The 19,367-nt window shown below is 37.2% G+C and overlaps 1 protein-coding gene across 1 annotated transcript; it reads right to left on the minus strand.

Annotated features, from left to right (window-relative positions):
* Positions 1 to 288: 288 nt before the first annotated feature.
* Positions 289 to 19,064, minus strand: LOC102921477 (hyaluronidase-5-like). The gene is given in 5 exon segments (XM_076566134.1): positions 289 to 636; positions 638 to 1,012; positions 5,665 to 5,754; positions 7,060 to 8,211; positions 18,962 to 19,064. Coding segments are annotated over 4 exon segments (1,512 nt in total). The 5' UTR covers positions 8,014 to 8,211; positions 18,962 to 19,064; the 3' UTR covers positions 289 to 543.
* Between the last annotated feature and the right edge of the window lie 303 nt (positions 19,065 to 19,367).

Consider the following 19,367-nt stretch of genomic DNA (forward strand, 5'->3'; position numbering starts at 1 on the left):
ATAAAAAATCAATTCGAATACTTTAAAATATGAGTTTCAAGAATATAGTAAGTCATATAAAAATAAAATTATCATTTTTTAAAGTTTACTTTTCCATAAACCCTAAATATAAATATTTTTCAAGATATAATAGCTAAAAATTACAGTTATGGCAGGTTAGAGCACGTCCATTTTAAAAGATATAAATTTTCATTTTCTTGAAGATTTTAACCAATGATAAATTACTAAAACATTACTAAATTTTAGCCAACAGCAAATTACTAAAAACAAATTACTAAAAGACACTCATTTATAGAAACTTGATTTTATTTAATCTCCACTCTTCTCAGACTGTTAATCCTGTAACTATGATAGCCTTGCACTCAGTTTTTGATATAAGAATATATTTTGTCTCTGAAATTCAAAGTAGAATCTTTATTATTTCTATAGAATTGTTTCTGAAAGATGATGTTCAATTTTTGAGTGATCAAAAAACCTATAGCAAATATTTCAAATGCTGTGAGTAGATAGAGAGAATAAAGAGATACCCACTGACATCTTTCCTCAGCACACATAGACCTCTTGTGGCAGATGATATAATATCTGACTGATTGCTATTAGCAAAATTAGGGCGTTTCCAGTTGACAGGTAGAGCGCTAGGTTCTTCAATTATGAAGGAATTAATGCAAACGTCTTCAACAGCACACACACTGATAGTGTTCACACTTTCCATGTCATCTCTCTCCTTGCAGTTCAGGTTGGCATAACAGTTGCAACGGAAGTTTTTGGAAAAGTACTGCAGGTCATCAAAGGTGGGACTGCCACGGATTTCATACTTTCCACTTTTCACAAATTGAATCTGAAAATTTTGGGGGCTCAAGTGAAGATAGTCATCTGAATTCCAGTCTTTCCTCGAACACATGCCTTGATCCCGGCAAAGTGTTTGGCTACACATTTTGGCTGCCAGGGTAACGTTGATTAAGTAAGGATTCAGTGTGTTCTCCAAGTAATCACGTAAGGTCAGACAAGATTTCTGTAAAGTCATAAGATAGAATATCAAGGCAGAAGTTCTATGTGACAATATACTGCATCAAGCAACTCTTAGAAAACAAAGCAATAGACACACCGCATTCTTAGGAAGTACTCTTTTTCACTTTAACAAGCAATATTATTTACAAAACATTCCTGAGTTTTGTGTGCCATTTCATGGCACTGAATAATTATTTAGTTGAGGCACAATTTATCCTTGAACTTCCACAATTATTAAAGAATTAATCTAAGGGGTGGAATGTTTCAGCTTTTAGAATATAGGCTTTGAATCTCTCTTGCTCTGAAAGTTGGAGTTAAAACCTTCATAAATTATCTTCTGTATGACTTGCAAATATATCAAACCTTGTAAGTCTTAGTTTCCTATTTGGGTGACCCCCAAGTCAAATTTATTAATTGAATTAATTGATAAGATTATGCTTGAGTTTTATCACCTGTAAGATAAGGATGTTTTTAAAGCCTGATACATGGAACTATTCTGAAGACAAAAAGAAAGATACATATATACATGCTTAACATGAGGCCTATGGTTTAATTAACCATAAAAATCATAGTAAGAATTATAATTGTCAGACAAGTTTAAACAGCATCAAAAATAGTTCCCAAAGTGATGGCTCAAAACAAATGGGTTCAAACTGCATAGTTTATATATTACATAATTGTGTATTCATGACAGTCAGTCCTTTGGCAAATTTTGCAGAGTTTGAGTTCTGAGCATCTTAATGCTGGTACAAAATGAGGACTGCAGATAAAAATTGATTAGGCAGCTTAGGAATCTTTGCTGGAGTTATAGAATTCAGGAATAGTTCTGGTTCCTAATTCCTTGTTATCTCCTCTAGAGGAACACTCTGCTTAGAAGCTATGCATTATGGTGCAATAGTGATATTAAACACTGTGGAAGTAACCACTGTCTGATAAGATTTAAGGCCCACTCCATGAGATGGAACCTATGCCTGGCACTGTTCAAGTGGCCAAGAATTTGAAACTGTATAGTCCATGGACCTAGGGGAACATCAACTACTACTATTCTGCTAAAGGAACGTAGCAATAAAATGACTCCTAATGATATTCTGCTATACTCATAGATCAGTGTCTCACTCCATCATAATTAGAGAAGCTTTTTTCTGCACTACATGAGAACTAGTAAAGAGATCCACAACTGGACAATGGAAACAGAGTGAAACATCTTGTAACCATCTTTTAACACTCAATCTTAAATGGGATGTCTTATCAAATCCCTCACTACAGGGCTCAGGGAATTATGAGGAAGAGGAGGCAGATAATAGCCAGAGGAGATGAATGATACCAAGCAAACAGTGTCATTAAAACACAATAGGACTGACACACATAGGAAATCACAGAGATTGTGGTAGCATGCATAGGGTCTGTCTGTGCTCTTTCTTAATTTTTGTTTTTCCTTTGTTTGTCTATTTTATTTGCCTGTATGTTTTCTTAAGAGAGAGAAAGAAGGCATGGAGTTGGAAGGGTGAGGTGGTGAGGAGGATATGGGAGATGAGGGAAGAGAAACCGTGATCAGAAATTTATTGTACAAAAAAGACTTTATTTTCATTAGAAGAAAGGAGGAGGAAGAGGAGAAGGAGGAGGGAGGAGGAGAAGGAGGAGAAGGACGACAACGATGATGACGACAACAACAACAACCTGCTACCCATTAGGATATGACTGAAACTCAGCCCATACACCAATCCCTTCCATGTGGAAATGGTTTATTATATATTCCCCAATTTCAGCTTATCGCCTACATGATTTAAGATCCCTATTCAAGGAGGAAATGTTATAAGATCCATAAAGGTCATTGAGGAGGGACCTTCCCTCTAGCCCTGGGTAAAGACATGACATTCTGACTTACTCCAAAGATTCAATATTACATACTGTTATTTCTTTCTTCCTTTAAAAGTTACTCCTAGGCAGGCCTAATGCTCAGGAGTTGACCAACACAAACCAACTCCAATCAGCGTGTGTGTGTGTGTGTGTGTGTGTGTGTGTGTGTGTGTGTGTGTGTGTGTGCTGGAGGAATGCTAAATGTTACATTTTGGGTTGTTTTTGTATTCTTTGTATCTTATTAGATTCTAGTTTGTTTTGATTTTTTTTTTTGCCTTTTGTTTTTAGTTTGAGAGAGGTAGGGGAAGGAGAGGGAGGGGTGGGGAAGGGAAGAGGAGGGATTAAGAAAAATTATGAAGTTGGATGGGTAAGGAAGTGAGAGGATCTGGGAGAAGTTAGGGGAGAGAAATATATTATCAAAATATATTATATGGTAGGACTCACATGCATATACTAATTGCCAGTAAAGCACTTCTAATATCAAATATTTTCTTCAAACACATTTTCTTTTTTTAGTGTCACAAAAAGACTGTTTTTATTTATTTTTTATTTAATTTTCCATTTTATTGAAAATAGATGCTTTTCTCAAAAAAATGTATCCTGATTACAGTTTTTTCCTTCCTCTACTCCTCCCAGTTTCTCCCCACTTCCCCTCCCACCTGGCTCCACTCCCTTTCTGTCTCACATTAGAAAAGAACAGGCTCCTAAAGATAGTATTAAAATATAACAAAATAAAATATAATAAGAAAAAACAAAAATTATCACATTGATGTTGGAAAGAACAAACCAACAGAAGGAAAAGAGCCCAAGAGAAGGCACAAGAGACCCACTCATTTGCACACTTACGAATCCCACACAAACACTAAACTGTAAGTCATAATATATATGCAGAGGACCTGGTACAGACCCGTACAGGCCCTGTGAATACTGTTTCAGTCTCTGTGTGTTCATATGAGGTTTGATCACGTTAATCTACAGGGTTTTGTTTCCTTGGTATCCTCCACTTTCAAGTGTGCACAGATTGTCAGTATTCTTTAATGCCACATTCTCAGCCCCAAATATATGAAAAGTTATACCAAGTTCAAGTGATGTTGCCGATGCTTTCAGAGACAAAGGTTAGCTAAAAGATAGATAAGTGGAATGAGTATGATTTGAGGATCACCTTATATGTACTCTATGGAAAGATTTAAATCGGCTGTATAAGAGATATAATGTAAATCTACCCACATTAGCCAACTTCAAGTTACCAATCTAACAGTACTGAATGCAGAGTTGGGAACTGAGCATACCACCATTACACAGTATAATCATGTGATGTGGATAGCATCCATTCTAGGATGTATCCATCTACATATACCTAATAGCTAGATCTACCCAACCTTGTGCACTGAAATGAACACAAAGTAACAACTGGTATATTTTAAGTATTAGTTATTACTTTTATTTTTATTATGAAAACATGTTTATATTTAATTTATATTAGTTATTGTTTTAACATTAATTTTATATCTTTTTATCTAATATACTGTGTCTTCCTATAATTTTACTTTTAATAATGGCTATGGTTAACAACTCACAAATTCCTAAACAATAAACAATCAAGTCTCATAAGGTCAGACTGGTAGATCTGGCTTCATCACATCATTGGATCTGATAAAGTAGAGTGGAGGGAAACGGTTTTCTTTATGCTTGTTTTAATTCAGTTCTAGCATCTGCCGACAAACACAAAATTGTGCAATCACCAGTTTCTCAAGTTCTTGGAAATCAGAGGAAACGTGACAAGTGATCCATGGAAATACAGATCAGAAATGATGAATAACAAAGATAAAATTAAACTGATCATGGATTGGGGAAATTTAGCAGAAACATATTGAAAGAGTCCACAAGAGATAATGTTAAGACAGTGCCTTAAATAGAAAGCAATGCCATCAAAGTTGAAGGCTGTCTCTGATTGAATCATACTGAAGATCCTTCAGAGACATGGTAGAACATCAACCTGTGTCTATTTTTCATTCGCAGACATTACAGTGAAATGTGTTCCTTCAAATAGAAGAAACAGAATCTTATTACAAATCAGTACTTGAAATCTGTACCAATTTGCATAAGACAGGAAATCCCTTCCTGCCCAAAACAACCAAACATATAAGATGCTGTACAGAGACTGTACAGGGTCAGCCTTCTCTTGGGAGGTGACAGCTAAGAATGCCATCTTCCTGCCCTTGATGTGCCCATCTGAACAAGAGAGGCAGGCTATGGGAATAAGACCTCCAGGGACCCTCTACTGCTGACCCCTAAGTCCTCTGGGGTGATAGGAGACTTGCATTACTCTCTCATAACACTCCAACCTGCACTGTTTGTCTCTGTAACTCTTATTAATAAGGATGACAAAAGAAAGAGGTAGCTAGACCATTCTTGGTAGATCTCTACACTCAATGTGAGGAAGCCATGTCATTTGAGGAACTATACAGGTCTACTCTCTTTCCTGGTACACACATACACACACACACACACACACACACACACACACACACACACACACACACACACACACAATTTCAATCTTTTTCAGAGTGCCAGGACCGCAAAACACTGTGCATGACCCTCCTCTACAGCTTGATCCTACATTTCCCACCTTATTCATTATGCATTGGGCCTATTATGGCAGTGGAAGGGAAATGGGGAACGTTTATGACTGCACTTTGTTGTGTGTGTATACATATATATGTACATATATGCATGATTATTCAAACATTAAAACTGTAGAAATATCTTCATCTATTTCCTACTAATTCAACTTACCATACTTCGTGCTAAACCAAGAGTTCCCCACATTACCATTCCAGAGGCACCCAGAGCAACTGTTTCACCAATTGTATTCACAAGGTCATCCTAGAAAATATGACAGAAAGAAAGAGTTATCCCATGGGGATGAAGTGAAAGTGTTAAACATTTGATAGTAATACCAAAGTTAAACATGATGATCCAACAATTTAAATATTTCTACACTCTTTATACACTCTACACAAGTATTTTGTTACTGTTTTAAAATGGAGATTATCATTGCTTTAATTACTTCTTCTGGCAAAAGAACACATTCATTAAATAAAAAAGAGGAACAGTTAAGGTATAGTCTATACTACATATAATTATTCATGGTTACTAGCATCTCATAGGATTAAAATCAGGATCAAGTGCTGGGCTGAGGCGATAGATTGGTTGGTAAAGTGGATTCTGTGTAAACATGAGGACCCAAGCTCCACCCCTAGGACCCATGCTTGCTGTGGGATGTTCTGTAAGTCCTGTGGGAGCCCATTCTTGGGTTCCTCGTGGCTTTACCCAGCAGGTCCACATAGAGGATGATTAGGACCACAAGCCTGAGTGCAGGTGTCTGAGATGGTCTGCACTTGGCTGTGCTGGGGGGAATGGTCTGTATGTCAAGTTGCTCTGATTGGTCAATAAATAAAACCTGATTGGCCGTGGCTAGGCAGGAAGTATAGGCGGGACTAACAGAGAGGAGAAATAAAAGAACAGGAAGGCAGAAGGAGACACTGCCAGCCGCCTGCCAGGACAAGCAGCATGTGAAAATGACGGTAAGCCACGAGCCACATGGCAAGGTATAGATTTGTGGAAATGGATTAATTTAAGCTATGGGAACAGTTAGTAAGAAGCCTGCCATGGCCATACAGTTTGTAACCAATGTAAGTCTCTGTGTTTACTTGGTTGGGTCTGAGAGGCTGTGGGACTGGCTGGTGACAAAGATTTGTCCTGACTGTGGGCAAGGCAGGAAAACTCTAGCTACACATGCTCTAAAAAAAGGAATGGGGCATGGAGAGGCAAGCTTGCCAGCTTGCAAACCCAATGCTGGGAGGCAGTCAGGCAGATCTCTGGGGCTCACCAGCCAGGTAGACTAACCTAACAGGCAAACTTCAGGTCACAGCAAGAGGATCTGATTCAAAAATCAAGGGAGACATAAAGGAATGACACTTGAGGTGAATGAACCCTCACCCACACCAAAAATTTTGTTCATTTTAAATGATTTAAAGTGTTCTCATTTTGTCTCCATTACAAACAGCACTTTCTTGTTGTACATATTCATAAATATTAAATACCAAATTTCACCCTTTGAAAACATAAAATTCCGTTCAGTGTGGTTTGTAAAAATGATCTCTTAGCTGCTGTGCTGGTTTTACTTACCTGATTCAGGTATTGGGAAGTCAGATCAATAAACACAATGCGAGCATATACAAAAACAGGAACTGGATTATGAGGGTCCCTTGTCTTAGACACCCTAATGGCCTCTCGTACCCGATTTCTGACATAGAGTGCTGCCTGTGGAGATGACTTCAAGTCACTTTTCAAATATATAGATGGGTAGAGGGCTGTGCTTTCCTTCCATATCCAGAAGAGAGCGTCGTTTCTTTTCTTTTCTATATCAGGGCAATGTCCATTGTAGTTGGGGTCTTGAAATTTATTGTTATAACAATCAGGAAAAAGATAAAAACCCCATAAGTGATTTGGCCGAAGTGATTTCCCCAATTTTAAAGTCTCTTCCATAAAATTTCTTGCTGCATGTTCAAATTCTTTTTTGGCCCTCCTGGTGACTTCTGTTAAATTAAGTTGTTTATTTTGTTGGTGGACCAATTCAATAGACTTATTCCTGTAAATATCCTTGGGTTTCCAGTTTCTTGACCAGGTGGGCCTCCAGTCTTCCCAATCAATGATAGCCAAGCCCACATTGTCTATTGGCATGTAATGCTCGATGTCACTCTTAGATTTTGCCAAATGATTTTTTAGAGATCCCAACTGGGGTATCCCTCCATGAATACTTGTTTGTGCGTCATCTATATGAGGATAGAGGCCAAGTCGATCAGTGTAAAATATTGTGACAGGCTGACCCGTGGCAGTTTTTTTGGGACTTCCTACTAAAGAGAACAAACTAAGATCTAGTGGCTCATTAAACTTTGTGAGACAAGCTTCAGTTGGGGCATTCCAGGCCCAGAGGAAAGGTACATTAGGTATAAGTGGGGGCGCTCTAAAATCTGCAGTCAAGCAACATGGAAGCAAAAGGAAGATGACTGCTGTCTGGAGTGCTCCATTAAACTCAAAAAAGCTCCCAGAAAAGGAGTGCTTCAAGTCCAACACTCGCATTGCAGAGAATTAAGTAGTATGCAAACACTTATTTCTTCTTACACACTTTGTTCTCTCCAATATTTGGTGCAAAAGGTGAGAAAGAGTGACATGAGGCCTCTCTGAGGGATGAAAGTTTGATGACTGCCTTACAATGAACTATTATTCTTCTTGCATCGTGTTTCAGGAATGTTTTGTGACAAGTTGTATAATCTATAACTAAGAAAAGGAAAAAAAAACAGTAAAGCCAAAATTTATTACCACTGGATTTGAAGGTTTACTAAGTCCTTAGCAAGCATTGATTATAGGCACTTTAATTCAATTTCAGAAGATAGAATCTCCTACCATGTTTAAATCAATCAGGGTTTTTTCTCTTATATATGATACAAATTCTGTAACAGCCTCTCCAAATCTCATCTCATAGATAACTAGCTGTAATTATGTTTCCGTTTTCCTTCTTATATCCTCAGATGCCTTAGCAAAGACAAGTTAAAAGAAAATAAACTCTTGCTTAGCAGGGTTGAAAGACCACTCTGACACTAAATGCCAAATTTTGAAAACAACTTCTCATACAGTTAAAAATTTTTGCCCTTTCAGATTCATTTGTATGTGTGACTGTAGGAACAATATTAGGAACTAAAGGTCTTGCCCATAAAGCAAATACTGCTACTACTAAGTTACATTCTCAGTCAATGTTTGTTTGAACAAGGTCTTGCTAAGCTCGCCTAGCTGACCTGGAACTTGGGATTGTTCTTTCTCAGCCTCTCGAGTATTTGAGGTTATATGGCTGTGTGCCACCATTCTGGCTCATAATTTTTTCATTTCGTCCACCTATACTTATCAACTTTCTTAGCAACAACAAGGGAGAAAGAAAAAGGCAGTTTTATGTTTGCAACAACTTAAAAAAAAGTTCAAGAGCCCCTTAGAACCCCAAGGGACCAAATCTTACAGCAATGTCCACATGTAGTTAAAATTCACAAGCTACTTTATATCTTTACAAAAGGAATTGGTTCTAGCCTACCTTTAATAAAAACAAGATACGGATTTTGGAAATTAAACTGTTTAATAAGCAAAATTGCTTTGTTATTCAGAGGTAAACTGAAGGATTATTAGTAAATTTGTCATATAATGAATGAACCTACAACCAGAGATTAAATTCCATGGATCAGTATGCAAAACCTACCACCTCTAACACATATTAAAATGTTTTACTTTCAGAAGGAAAATATGGCCTTTCTATAATTATGTTGCCATGTGACGGTAGAGTGATAATTATATCCTTCTTGCTAGGAATGTTGTCCTTATCATAGCAAACTATTCACTCATTCTCGTTGTTGAAAAATAACCTCAAAAGAGTGGCATAGTCAAAATAAAAGGAAATCCTTACCTTTGTTAGTCTCATGCTTTAAACATAATGAATTATAGTCTCCTAATGTTTAGAACAGGTGAAAGCCCCAAGAAGTTCATTATTTAAACTCATACATACCTCCATATTGTAAAATGTAGAAATTTTTACTCTAAAATAAAGGAGGACAAAATAATCCTTTTCAAATATCAAGTGTCAACATCAATGACTGACTGACAGATGGGACAAGGAAACTGAATAAAAGTTTAGCTTTCTATAAATGCCAGATGAGAGAGACACTAGGCTTTTGTCTTTCTGGGTCTGGTTCACACCATTCAATATAATATATTCTTGGTCCATCCATTTACCTTAAAATTTCATTTTTCTTTACAACTGAATAGTATTGCATTTTGTATGTTAACCACAGTTTCACTATCCATTCATGTGTTGAAAGACATTCAGGTATTTTCCATTTCCTACCCATTGTTAATAGAGTGGCTAGTAACATTGTTGAGCAGCCATCTGAAGTAGGATGCCAAATCCTTGGGTCATGTGTCAAGGAGTGGTATAGTTGGGTCATATGGCAGATTTGGTTTTAGTTTTTTGAAGATTCTCCATTCTGATTTCCAGAGTGTGTAAACCAAAGTGCATACCCACTAACAGTGAATAAGAGTTCCTCTTTTTCCACAATCTCACCAACATTTGGTGTCTCTTGTTGACCTTAGCTATTCTGACTGCGGTGAGATGAAATGTTGGATATTTTTTTTTTTTTTGGTTTTTTTTTTGAGACAGGGTTTCTCTGTGTAGCTTTGCGCCTTTCCTGGAGCTCACTTGGTAGCCCAGGCTGGCCTCGAACTCACAGAGATCCGCCTGGCTCTGCCTCCCGAGTGCTGGGATTAAAGGCGTGCGCCACCAACGCCCGGCTGAAATGTTGGATATTTTAATTTATATTTCTCTACTTACTAAGTGATTCCAAAAGCAATATACATTATAGATGTAGCTCTTCGTTGCTTCTCGGGGGTCAGGGTGGTTCCATAATGCTGAAGACGCCGCACACTTAGGACACAGGACTCAAATTATTTGAGCTGGGTCTGACCTAAAAGCCACGGGGAGGCTGGCTAGGTTTCCAGGACCAGACCTGGTTCCTCTCCTGTTGAGTGGCTCTTAAATCCCATTCGACAACTGTTGTTGGCACTGACATGTGAATGCTACGTATTATACCTTCATGTATATCTCGCCATGCTGGTAATTGTCATGATTTCTAAGTGTGCAGCTGCATAGGACTGTTAATTGCTTTTTTCCCTTGACAGATTGCATAATATTTTCTGGAACCATGGAAGACAGTCTGTATGAAAGAGGCTTTTTGGTCAGACCCAGATTTTACACCATTCAACTGTATTCTGTGAATTAAAACATTTGAAAGTGTTGTATAAAATTACTTTCAACTAGTTATATATAAAATAACAGCATTTCAGTTTTCTTTGGTCCCATGCCTAAGATATCTCTCTGTGTATATTCAGATATTCTAAAACTATATGAAGGCTGTGATCTGAAGCACTTCTGATTCCATGCATTTCAGGTAAGGACTATGTCACCTGTATTATACTACAGTTGGCTCCTATGTGTCTTCTTGTTCAATCTGGGAACAGTTTTCTCAATACACAGCAGCTGGGTCCTGATAGCACCTCAAGCTCCAATGGGGAGACTCACCCTGTTTCTAGAACCAGCCACTAGACCACTCTTGAGTGGCGTTATGGCAAGAAATCTGTTAGTCTCGATGTCTTCTCAAGTAGGGACATGTTGATTGCATCCCTTTACAAACAGGTTTCTTTCAAAATAATTTTAGAAGTAAGAGAATGAAATACATTTGAAATCCTAGTTAAACTCTTATTCTTTTGTAAGGAAACTTTATCAATGGAATACATGCCTGCTTATTAAATCCTTTGAGTTAGGCATCACTTGTCTGAGGAATCCCAAAATAATTTTGTGATAAAATTGTAAAGCCAAAGCCATCTGTATACACTTACCAATATAGTATTTACCACTATATATTCAAAAATCTCTAAAATGAGAAACTATCTAGAGTAAGTCATTGTGACACTTTAAAACCTTATTTTATTTTGATAGAATTTATGCAAATATCAGAACCAGTAATAATCCTAGTGAAGCAACATGTAAATTGTCTTGAATGCTTGCTAATTAAAGTAGAATACACAACTAAAAGTTGAGGTACACAAAAGCATGGAAGTAGGTGATTGAAGAATTAAATTTCAGCTCTATGAATGCTCATTTTTTTCTGACAGTCTTTTAAATATTTTTTAGCTACTCTTGGATCCAACTATCATATAGTTTTCCAAATAAGAAATGAAAGTAACATAAAGTGTAAAGCTAAAAATGAATCTGCCAGAACAGATTTGAAGTAGTTGCTTCTCTTCACTGAAGAAAGAAAAATGACCACAAAGTTTCTCACTCTTGTTCATTGCAAGGCTGATCAGGACTTCTGTGTTATTTTATGGCAAAGAAGTTGGTTATTGCTTTTTGGGTTTCTTTTTCAATTTTGTTGTGTATATTTGAAATGTACAAAATGATTTTATTAGAAGGTACAAGTTGTTGAGATCAAAACAGGCAAGTTACGATAGGATAGGCCAAACAAAAGGTACCAAATTTCTTGTACTGATTTCTGCTTTCTTTACAGCAAATGCTTTCTTTCATAATGAATGCTTTGCTCTGGTACATAATAATTAAAAGTACAGAAAACACAGTCATAATTATGAAATAGAAACCATCACAATGCTGTATCTAGAACTTCATTATATTCCTCATCCATATAACCATCAGCTTGATGATGTTAGGAACTGCATGCAGCTATAGTCATTTTACCATTAAAATTATAGATTTTTAAAGATAAATTGTTACTATAAATATAAACAGAGAACTTTCAGAAACATTGGTAAGTATTGATATACAAAGATGATGTTTTTGGTGGCAAGAAGAACCAAGGAGTTGGTGAGGCATAGAAAAGAGCACAAAGAATTAGGTCATTCTCTAGCCATTCCCTCATTCTCCATTGCTGTTCAGTTAGAACACCTGAGCATGATAAAGGCCATCACAGGACTAAGCAAATAGCTGGTAGCCTTTGGAGCCTCACACTACCAAAGTCAGCTTTTACCATATCTGGATCATATCCACAAATATCTAAAGACTCATTCTTTAGAATAAAAATAGATAGATAGATAGATGATAGATAGATAGATAGATAGATAGATAGATAGATAGATAGATAGATAGATAGATAGATAGATAGATGATAGATAGATCCATTTGGGAATAGACTCCAGTTTTATTGTCCTTGTACACTAGTGACACTGGGTACAGAGTACTAAAGTTCTTCATTTCAAAACAAAGATGGATGCCTACTGCCAGTTAAACACTACAGGGATTCTAAACTGAGTTTCAGACAAACTTTTAAAAGGTAAGATTAAAAGGACCAGAAAGATGGCTCTTACAGAAGACCTGAGTTCTGTTCTCAGCACTCACATTGGGTGGCTCACAACTACCTGTAACTTTGGGTTTAGGGGATCCAAAACTCTCTTCTGACCTCCATGAACACTGCATTCATGTGTACATACCCACCTACTCACATACACACACACACACACACACACACACACACACACACACACACACACACACAAATAAATTTTTAAAAAAGATAAGCATTAAAAAAAAACAGAAAAAGTGAACATTTCTTCTATTAAGGCAAGGATATTTTCTAACAATTTTTTCTTGAACTATATTTTACAGATAATTTGGCCAGAACTAGATTACACAAACTTGCTTCAACAAGAAAATTTAGTATAATGTTGCATTTCTCCTTTCTTCCCTTTTCAATTTCTCATTTTTCTTCCTCATCCTTGGCATCTTGTACCTTTGCCTTAGCTTTCAGAATGTTGCCCCAAATGGGTTTGGAAAGTCTGGAGGCCCTCAAAGCCCAAGAAGTTCTACTTCAACATCTACCAGGGACTATTATGGCAGAAGCACCTCTCACACAATTAAGTGAGTTTCAGAAAAAACAATGTGGAACATTACAGATACAGAACTTGATAATCATCTTCCCCAAAGCTAGGACAGCTTTTTCTCTATTTGATTATGACATAGAAGAAAAATAGGCAACTTACTACTGAAGTAAGTGAGTTTTCATCTAGGGTCTCTGTAGGTCAGAAGTGCTTCCAGTCTATTGGTTATGCAGTATTTAACACTCTGAGTAAGAAAAAGGTAGCCCTTTGACCAAAGGAAAAATGTTTTGCAATGTTTATGATGGGCAGGAAGACCAGTATTTCTGTGCGTGGCATGTGTTTGGTGGCAGGGAAGATTAGCAAGAATGGTATATTAACAAAAGAATGCTATAAATGTTTTTATTAGCGTTTGAAATGAGTTCCAGGGTCCAGTGGTGAAGGCGGTTCCCATTGGCTGGTTTTTTTTTTTTTTTTGATGGGTAAGCATTTTAAGGTACTGATAGACACATGTCTGCATTATATTACAGTTAACCTTAAGACAAATCAGCATTCACTGCAAATGTGATTTGTTCTAAAATATTAGAATCAAAGTTTTCAAAATGTTAAGGAAAGTAGTGCTTGACTTCTTGTCATAGGAAAAGAATAGTATTCTGAGTCATGTTCCTTTCCTTGAGGTGGTGGAGGCAAATATCAGTGACCAGGGATATCAGCTTAGCGTTCCCGTGCAAAGGAACACTGTCTTCATGTCATCAGCCTTCACAGTAAATGTTAATTGTGCTCAAATTCTCACCTCAGGGGTGAGGTGCTTCAAATGGATTCTGGGTAGAGGGATTTTCTTCACTTCCTGTGTCCCTCATATACTTCCTGTCTCTTATTTGCACAAAATAACTCTTCTTTTTTTTTTAAATCTCACTTAATTGTTTCAATCTCACACCAAAGCACAAGTTCATCTCTTGCTTGACATCTAAATTATTATTTCTAAATTAGTGCATTGGGGGCTGTTACACTAAAATGTTATAGCTTTCGGACTGGAAAGGTGTTTCAAGAGTTAAGTCACGTCTTACTTCTAAGGAGCACCTGATTTCAGTTCCTAGCCCCACCCATGTTGGCTCACAGCCAGCACTCCACAGAATTCTACATCTTCTCTGGACTCTACAGGCACCTGCACACATGTAGCATACATACACACACACACACACACACACACACACACACACACACACACTCGCAAATAAAAAAAAATAAAACTTAAGAATTATAAATTTGGTAAGAAAAACAGAAGAATTTGATTTTATATAATGGAATTGCAAGATCAAAATGAAAGCCACTCCCACATGATAGTAGAACTAAGCAAACTCTCTGTGGCCCGTCTGAGACAGTGGTACTCAACCCATCCTTGAGAGCTCTGATTTCATATGGTGATATTTTATTTGTACTGAAATGTGATTTTATTTGTATGTCAATATATAAAATTACCTTAGAGTCAGAGCTAATAGCAAGCCATAACAGAAGCTGGGCAGTGGTGACGCACGCCTTTAATCCCAGCACTTGGGAGGCAGAGCTAGGAGGATCTCTATGTGTTCAAGGATATAGCCAACATGGAGACACACGCCTTTAATCTCAATACCAACCACAGAAAACCTGGAGGTCTATACAGACAGACAGTGACGAGAAGGTCATGTGGTTGGGTTTACAACCAATGAGAAGGCAGAACAGAAAGTCTATATAAAGACAAACACACAGGAAGTAGGGCTCTCTTTCTGAGAGGAAGGACAACAGAGGCAGCTAAGGGTAAGAAAGGCAGTTTTAAGTCTCAGCTCTCAGCTACTGCTCTGACCTCTTGGGCTTTTAACTCTGCAATTGGCTCTGTGTTTCTTATTTAATAAGACTGTTCATCTACAGATTTCATGTCATCATTTCTCAAATGGCACCACATCTAAATATCTCCTTGAGGTTAAGTTTCAGCAGGTGCATGGATACATACATTCATACATATATGTATATGTAAGGTAGGACATAAACTTTCATACCAATATCTTAAACATTAAATAGATTTTAACTTAAATAAACAATATTATATTCCTTAATAATAGTTGCTTTTGACCTTAGATATGAACTTGCCTCTTAGAAGACACAAATTTAGAAGAGAATTTAAAGAATATTTACACTAATCTATTCCTATATATTATAATAGCTGTCCCAACTGCCATCATTTCCCATCACTAATGATATATTGTGATATAATATTAGAATTCTTGTGTCATGAAGTGGAACTAGAAACACTTACTGGTAATGCCAATGTACAGGAAAGGGGGTTATGAATGGTATTTAACATTTGTGAATAATAAAACACAATGTATGTGATTAGATTGGGGGTAATGCTGGAAGAATATGAGGATTTTGAATTCCTAGGCTGAGATACCAAAGTATATTATTTAGCAGGAGTCTATATTTAGAGCAGTGGTTCTCAACCTTCCTAATGCTGCGACCCTTTAATATAGTTTCTCATGTTGTGGTGACCCCCAATTGTAAAATTACTATTGTTGCTACTTCATAACTGCAATTTTGCTGCTATTACGAATTGTAATATAAGTATATGACATGCAGGATATCTGATATACAACCTCAAGGAAGGTCGCAGCCCACATGTTGAGAAGCACCGATTTAGAGGATGCAGAGTTGTTAAGAATGACAGCAGCACATACACACTCTCCATCCCAGACTGTGAGTCAGTGAGAGAAGAGAGAAGAAGCAGCAGCTAGAAAATCCCTCCACAGAGCTAGAGCTCTTGGCTGACAGCCGAGCCCAGGTCCACAGGACTATCCCTACCTACTTCAAGATGGCAGTCTCAAAATACAGGGAGTTTTACCTGTGCTGTTGGCCAACTGCCTGTATATCAAGGTTCTCACAGCCCTCTCCTTGGGTTTAGTTAATTTACTTAAGCAATTCCCAGAACTATAGGAATCAGGCTTTAGAGTCTGTCATACAAGTGCTGTCAAGGCCAGGAATGGAGAGAACCATAGTGTTGTGTGGGTGAAGCATCCACAGCTTCACACTCTCTCTGGGTAAACCTCTACCCAGGACTTTCCACATAGAAATTCCAAAAGTCTGTTCTTTCTGATTTCAATAGTGATTTCATTGCATTGGCGTGATAGAAGCATTGATAAATACATCAAAATGAGATTAGACAAATAGAGTGTGTTCTGGTGATTGTGAACTGGGAGTTCCGGGCAAGGCCTGTTGTTCTTTGGATACTTTGTGCACACTTACAGCATGCACAGTGTTAGGCAGGCAGTCTCTGGAAAAAGGAATCTTATGACCTCTTATCAGACAAAGAGAAGTCAGAGAATTTATGGACAATTCAAAGACAAAGTTCAGAGATAGTTAAAGTTTCCACGACATGTCTGGGAAAAGAAAAGTCTCATATCAAGGAGGAAATTATGAATCAAGACCTACAGATGGGAAACACTTGAATATTAAAAAATCCTGGTTACATAATAATATGTTTGTGTATTAAGTGCAAAATACAATTGTTACTGAAGAGTTATCAAATCACTTTAATAGACAAAAATTTTATAGTTCAACACACAGGTTTGAATTATAAGAGTGGCTATGTTCTAATTAATTGGCCATAGGCAAATTACTTCCTCTCTTTAATTTGTTCTCTCAACAACCAGAAGAAAACTCTTACCTACTTGAAGAACATATAAGTAATGTCAGTGAATGTCTTAACTACCAATTTCATATTCGAGGTTAGGACCAATAGTATCAACATTGAGATAAGACCAAATCTCAAATTACCTTGTCCAAATATTTTACTTCAGTATACTTTAGAGCTCTTATGTGTTTAACTACAAAATGTGAGTGATAAATAACTAGTACACAGGTTTCTTTGTGATAGTGCAGCAAAATAGTGTGCATAAAAAACGTGGGCATAACACTTCGGGAGGGGTTCAGAACACACCACCCTTAAACACAATGTTTGCCATTTTAAGGGACTAAAAAGGACTGAGCAAAAGCCAATGAGGGAAGGGCTCTCTCATCTCCCCCAGGAGATAATATGAACCACATACTAGATACCCTCTCCTGTACATGAAAGAGGAGAATATTCTACAGCTGGGGACTGGGAGCAGATGCTAAAATGAATTTGTGCAATCAAAACTTTGGTGTGTTCTTTATTGACAGTGAGTTTGCCCCACATACATCCTAGTCACTTCCCTATAAGTTACTCCTCTAGAGGCCTTTCCTATGTCTTGTTAGTTTTTCCTAAAATTCTTGTTTAACATATTTCTTCTTTGAATTTTTCCTGTGCACATGAAAATATTAAATGAATTTTGTTTGTTTTGCTCTTATTTGCCTATTTGTTCAATTTATTGGCCCAAGTCACAGAACTTCAGAGAAGTTTGATTTCACCAGGATGGTTCATCATCATTGCCCAGGATACTCTGCTTATTCCTGAAGCTACTGCTGACATCTTGGAGGCATTAGAGTCAGCCAAAAGCAAGAAACTTTTAGATCAGCCTCCCAAACATCTGCCTGCAGAGTGTGATCAATTAAATAAAATTATCACTGGACCATGCACACTGGGAAACAAGAAAATTGCTCCGATTTACTTTCCCATATAGGATTTTGGAGTCTGTCATGCTGATAATAGTATTTGAAATCTAGGGATTTTTTCATTTTTCTCTGATATTCATGTATAATGGGGATATAATGCTGGTGTTTCAAACTATCCCTTTTCCTTTTAAACAGTTTATCCACCATCAAGCCTGCCCCTGGAAAGACAGAATCTCTTGAGAATAAATAAACTGACATATTTACTATTATATGCAGCTGGAAAATTGACCCCTGGCTTCCTTTCTCCACCCAGTTTGCACACTTACAAGGAGTGAGAAATAAGGAACTAAAATGTAAATGATTCTGCCCCAGCATTAGAATCCTGAGCAAATTCTTTCCTGTTTCACTAACTATAAATATTACAGACTTTCAGGAGGAAACCATTCTGCCCTTATGAAGTCTCACAGTGCTCTGATGACACTCCACATGATCCTCCAGACCCATCCCCTGCCCTCAGCTATTTACACTGCTAAGTTATGCACCACGTGTTCAGTGGATGGACTGAATGTAATCCAACTCTTCATGTCAACACTATGACAGTGCAAAGATATTAGTAACTGAGATTATTCCTCACCTTGACATTCCATTATAGATTGGACTTGATCAGGAAACTCATTTTTCACCATAAATAAGCTATTTGTTCACAATAAAGTTTTTATACTCAAAATAATTTTATAATTGATAACATCCTTAATAATCAGGACAAGTAAGACATAAAATCTAAACATAAAAGTTAAAAAAATACTTAGGGAAAAATTTCAGTCAAGCAATTTGGCTTAAACAACTAAAATGGACCTTTATAATAATAAAAACTTTGGTTTTGAGCATAAATGCTTCTGGTGACTTTATACTTAGCAGGGTCCCCAAAAAAAGAAAAAAGAAATATATATGAACAAAGGATGGCCTCCATTGAACAACAATTCTTGTCATTGCTTTCAGTCAAGAAGTCAAGTATATATCAAGAAGCTTAGGAAATACCATGCATTGTTACCTTGCTTGGAAGGACCTTATGAGGAACTCCTCACCACCCGCACTTCCATTATAATAACAGACACTCCTCCCACATTCAAGTGGCCTAGCTAGACTCACCAACATTCCCAGAACAGCTGGAATACCATCTCCACAGGTGACCTCATAGAAAGGATTTCAGAGTTAGTTCAAGGTCCTAGAAGCTGATGACATCACAAAGTAGACAGATTTTTCCTAAGACCACAAATCCAGAAACTTTGCTTCTGTCTCTCTTTTGCCTCTTTTAGACTCTCCCTTGCCTGAGGGAAAAAATATTCTTAATGCAAATCCTCCTCTCTCTTCCTCTCTTCTCAGTCTCTCCTGCTCAACCTCTGATCTTCTGGGAGGGGCTTTGTTTCAAACTTGTCTTTCCTATCAGCCATACTGTT

Source organism: Peromyscus maniculatus, chromosome 3 (assembly GCF_049852395.1).
Source record: "Peromyscus maniculatus bairdii isolate BWxNUB_F1_BW_parent chromosome 3, HU_Pman_BW_mat_3.1, whole genome shotgun sequence".
In the NCBI taxonomy this organism is placed as follows: Eukaryota; Metazoa; Chordata; class Mammalia; order Rodentia; family Cricetidae; genus Peromyscus; species Peromyscus maniculatus.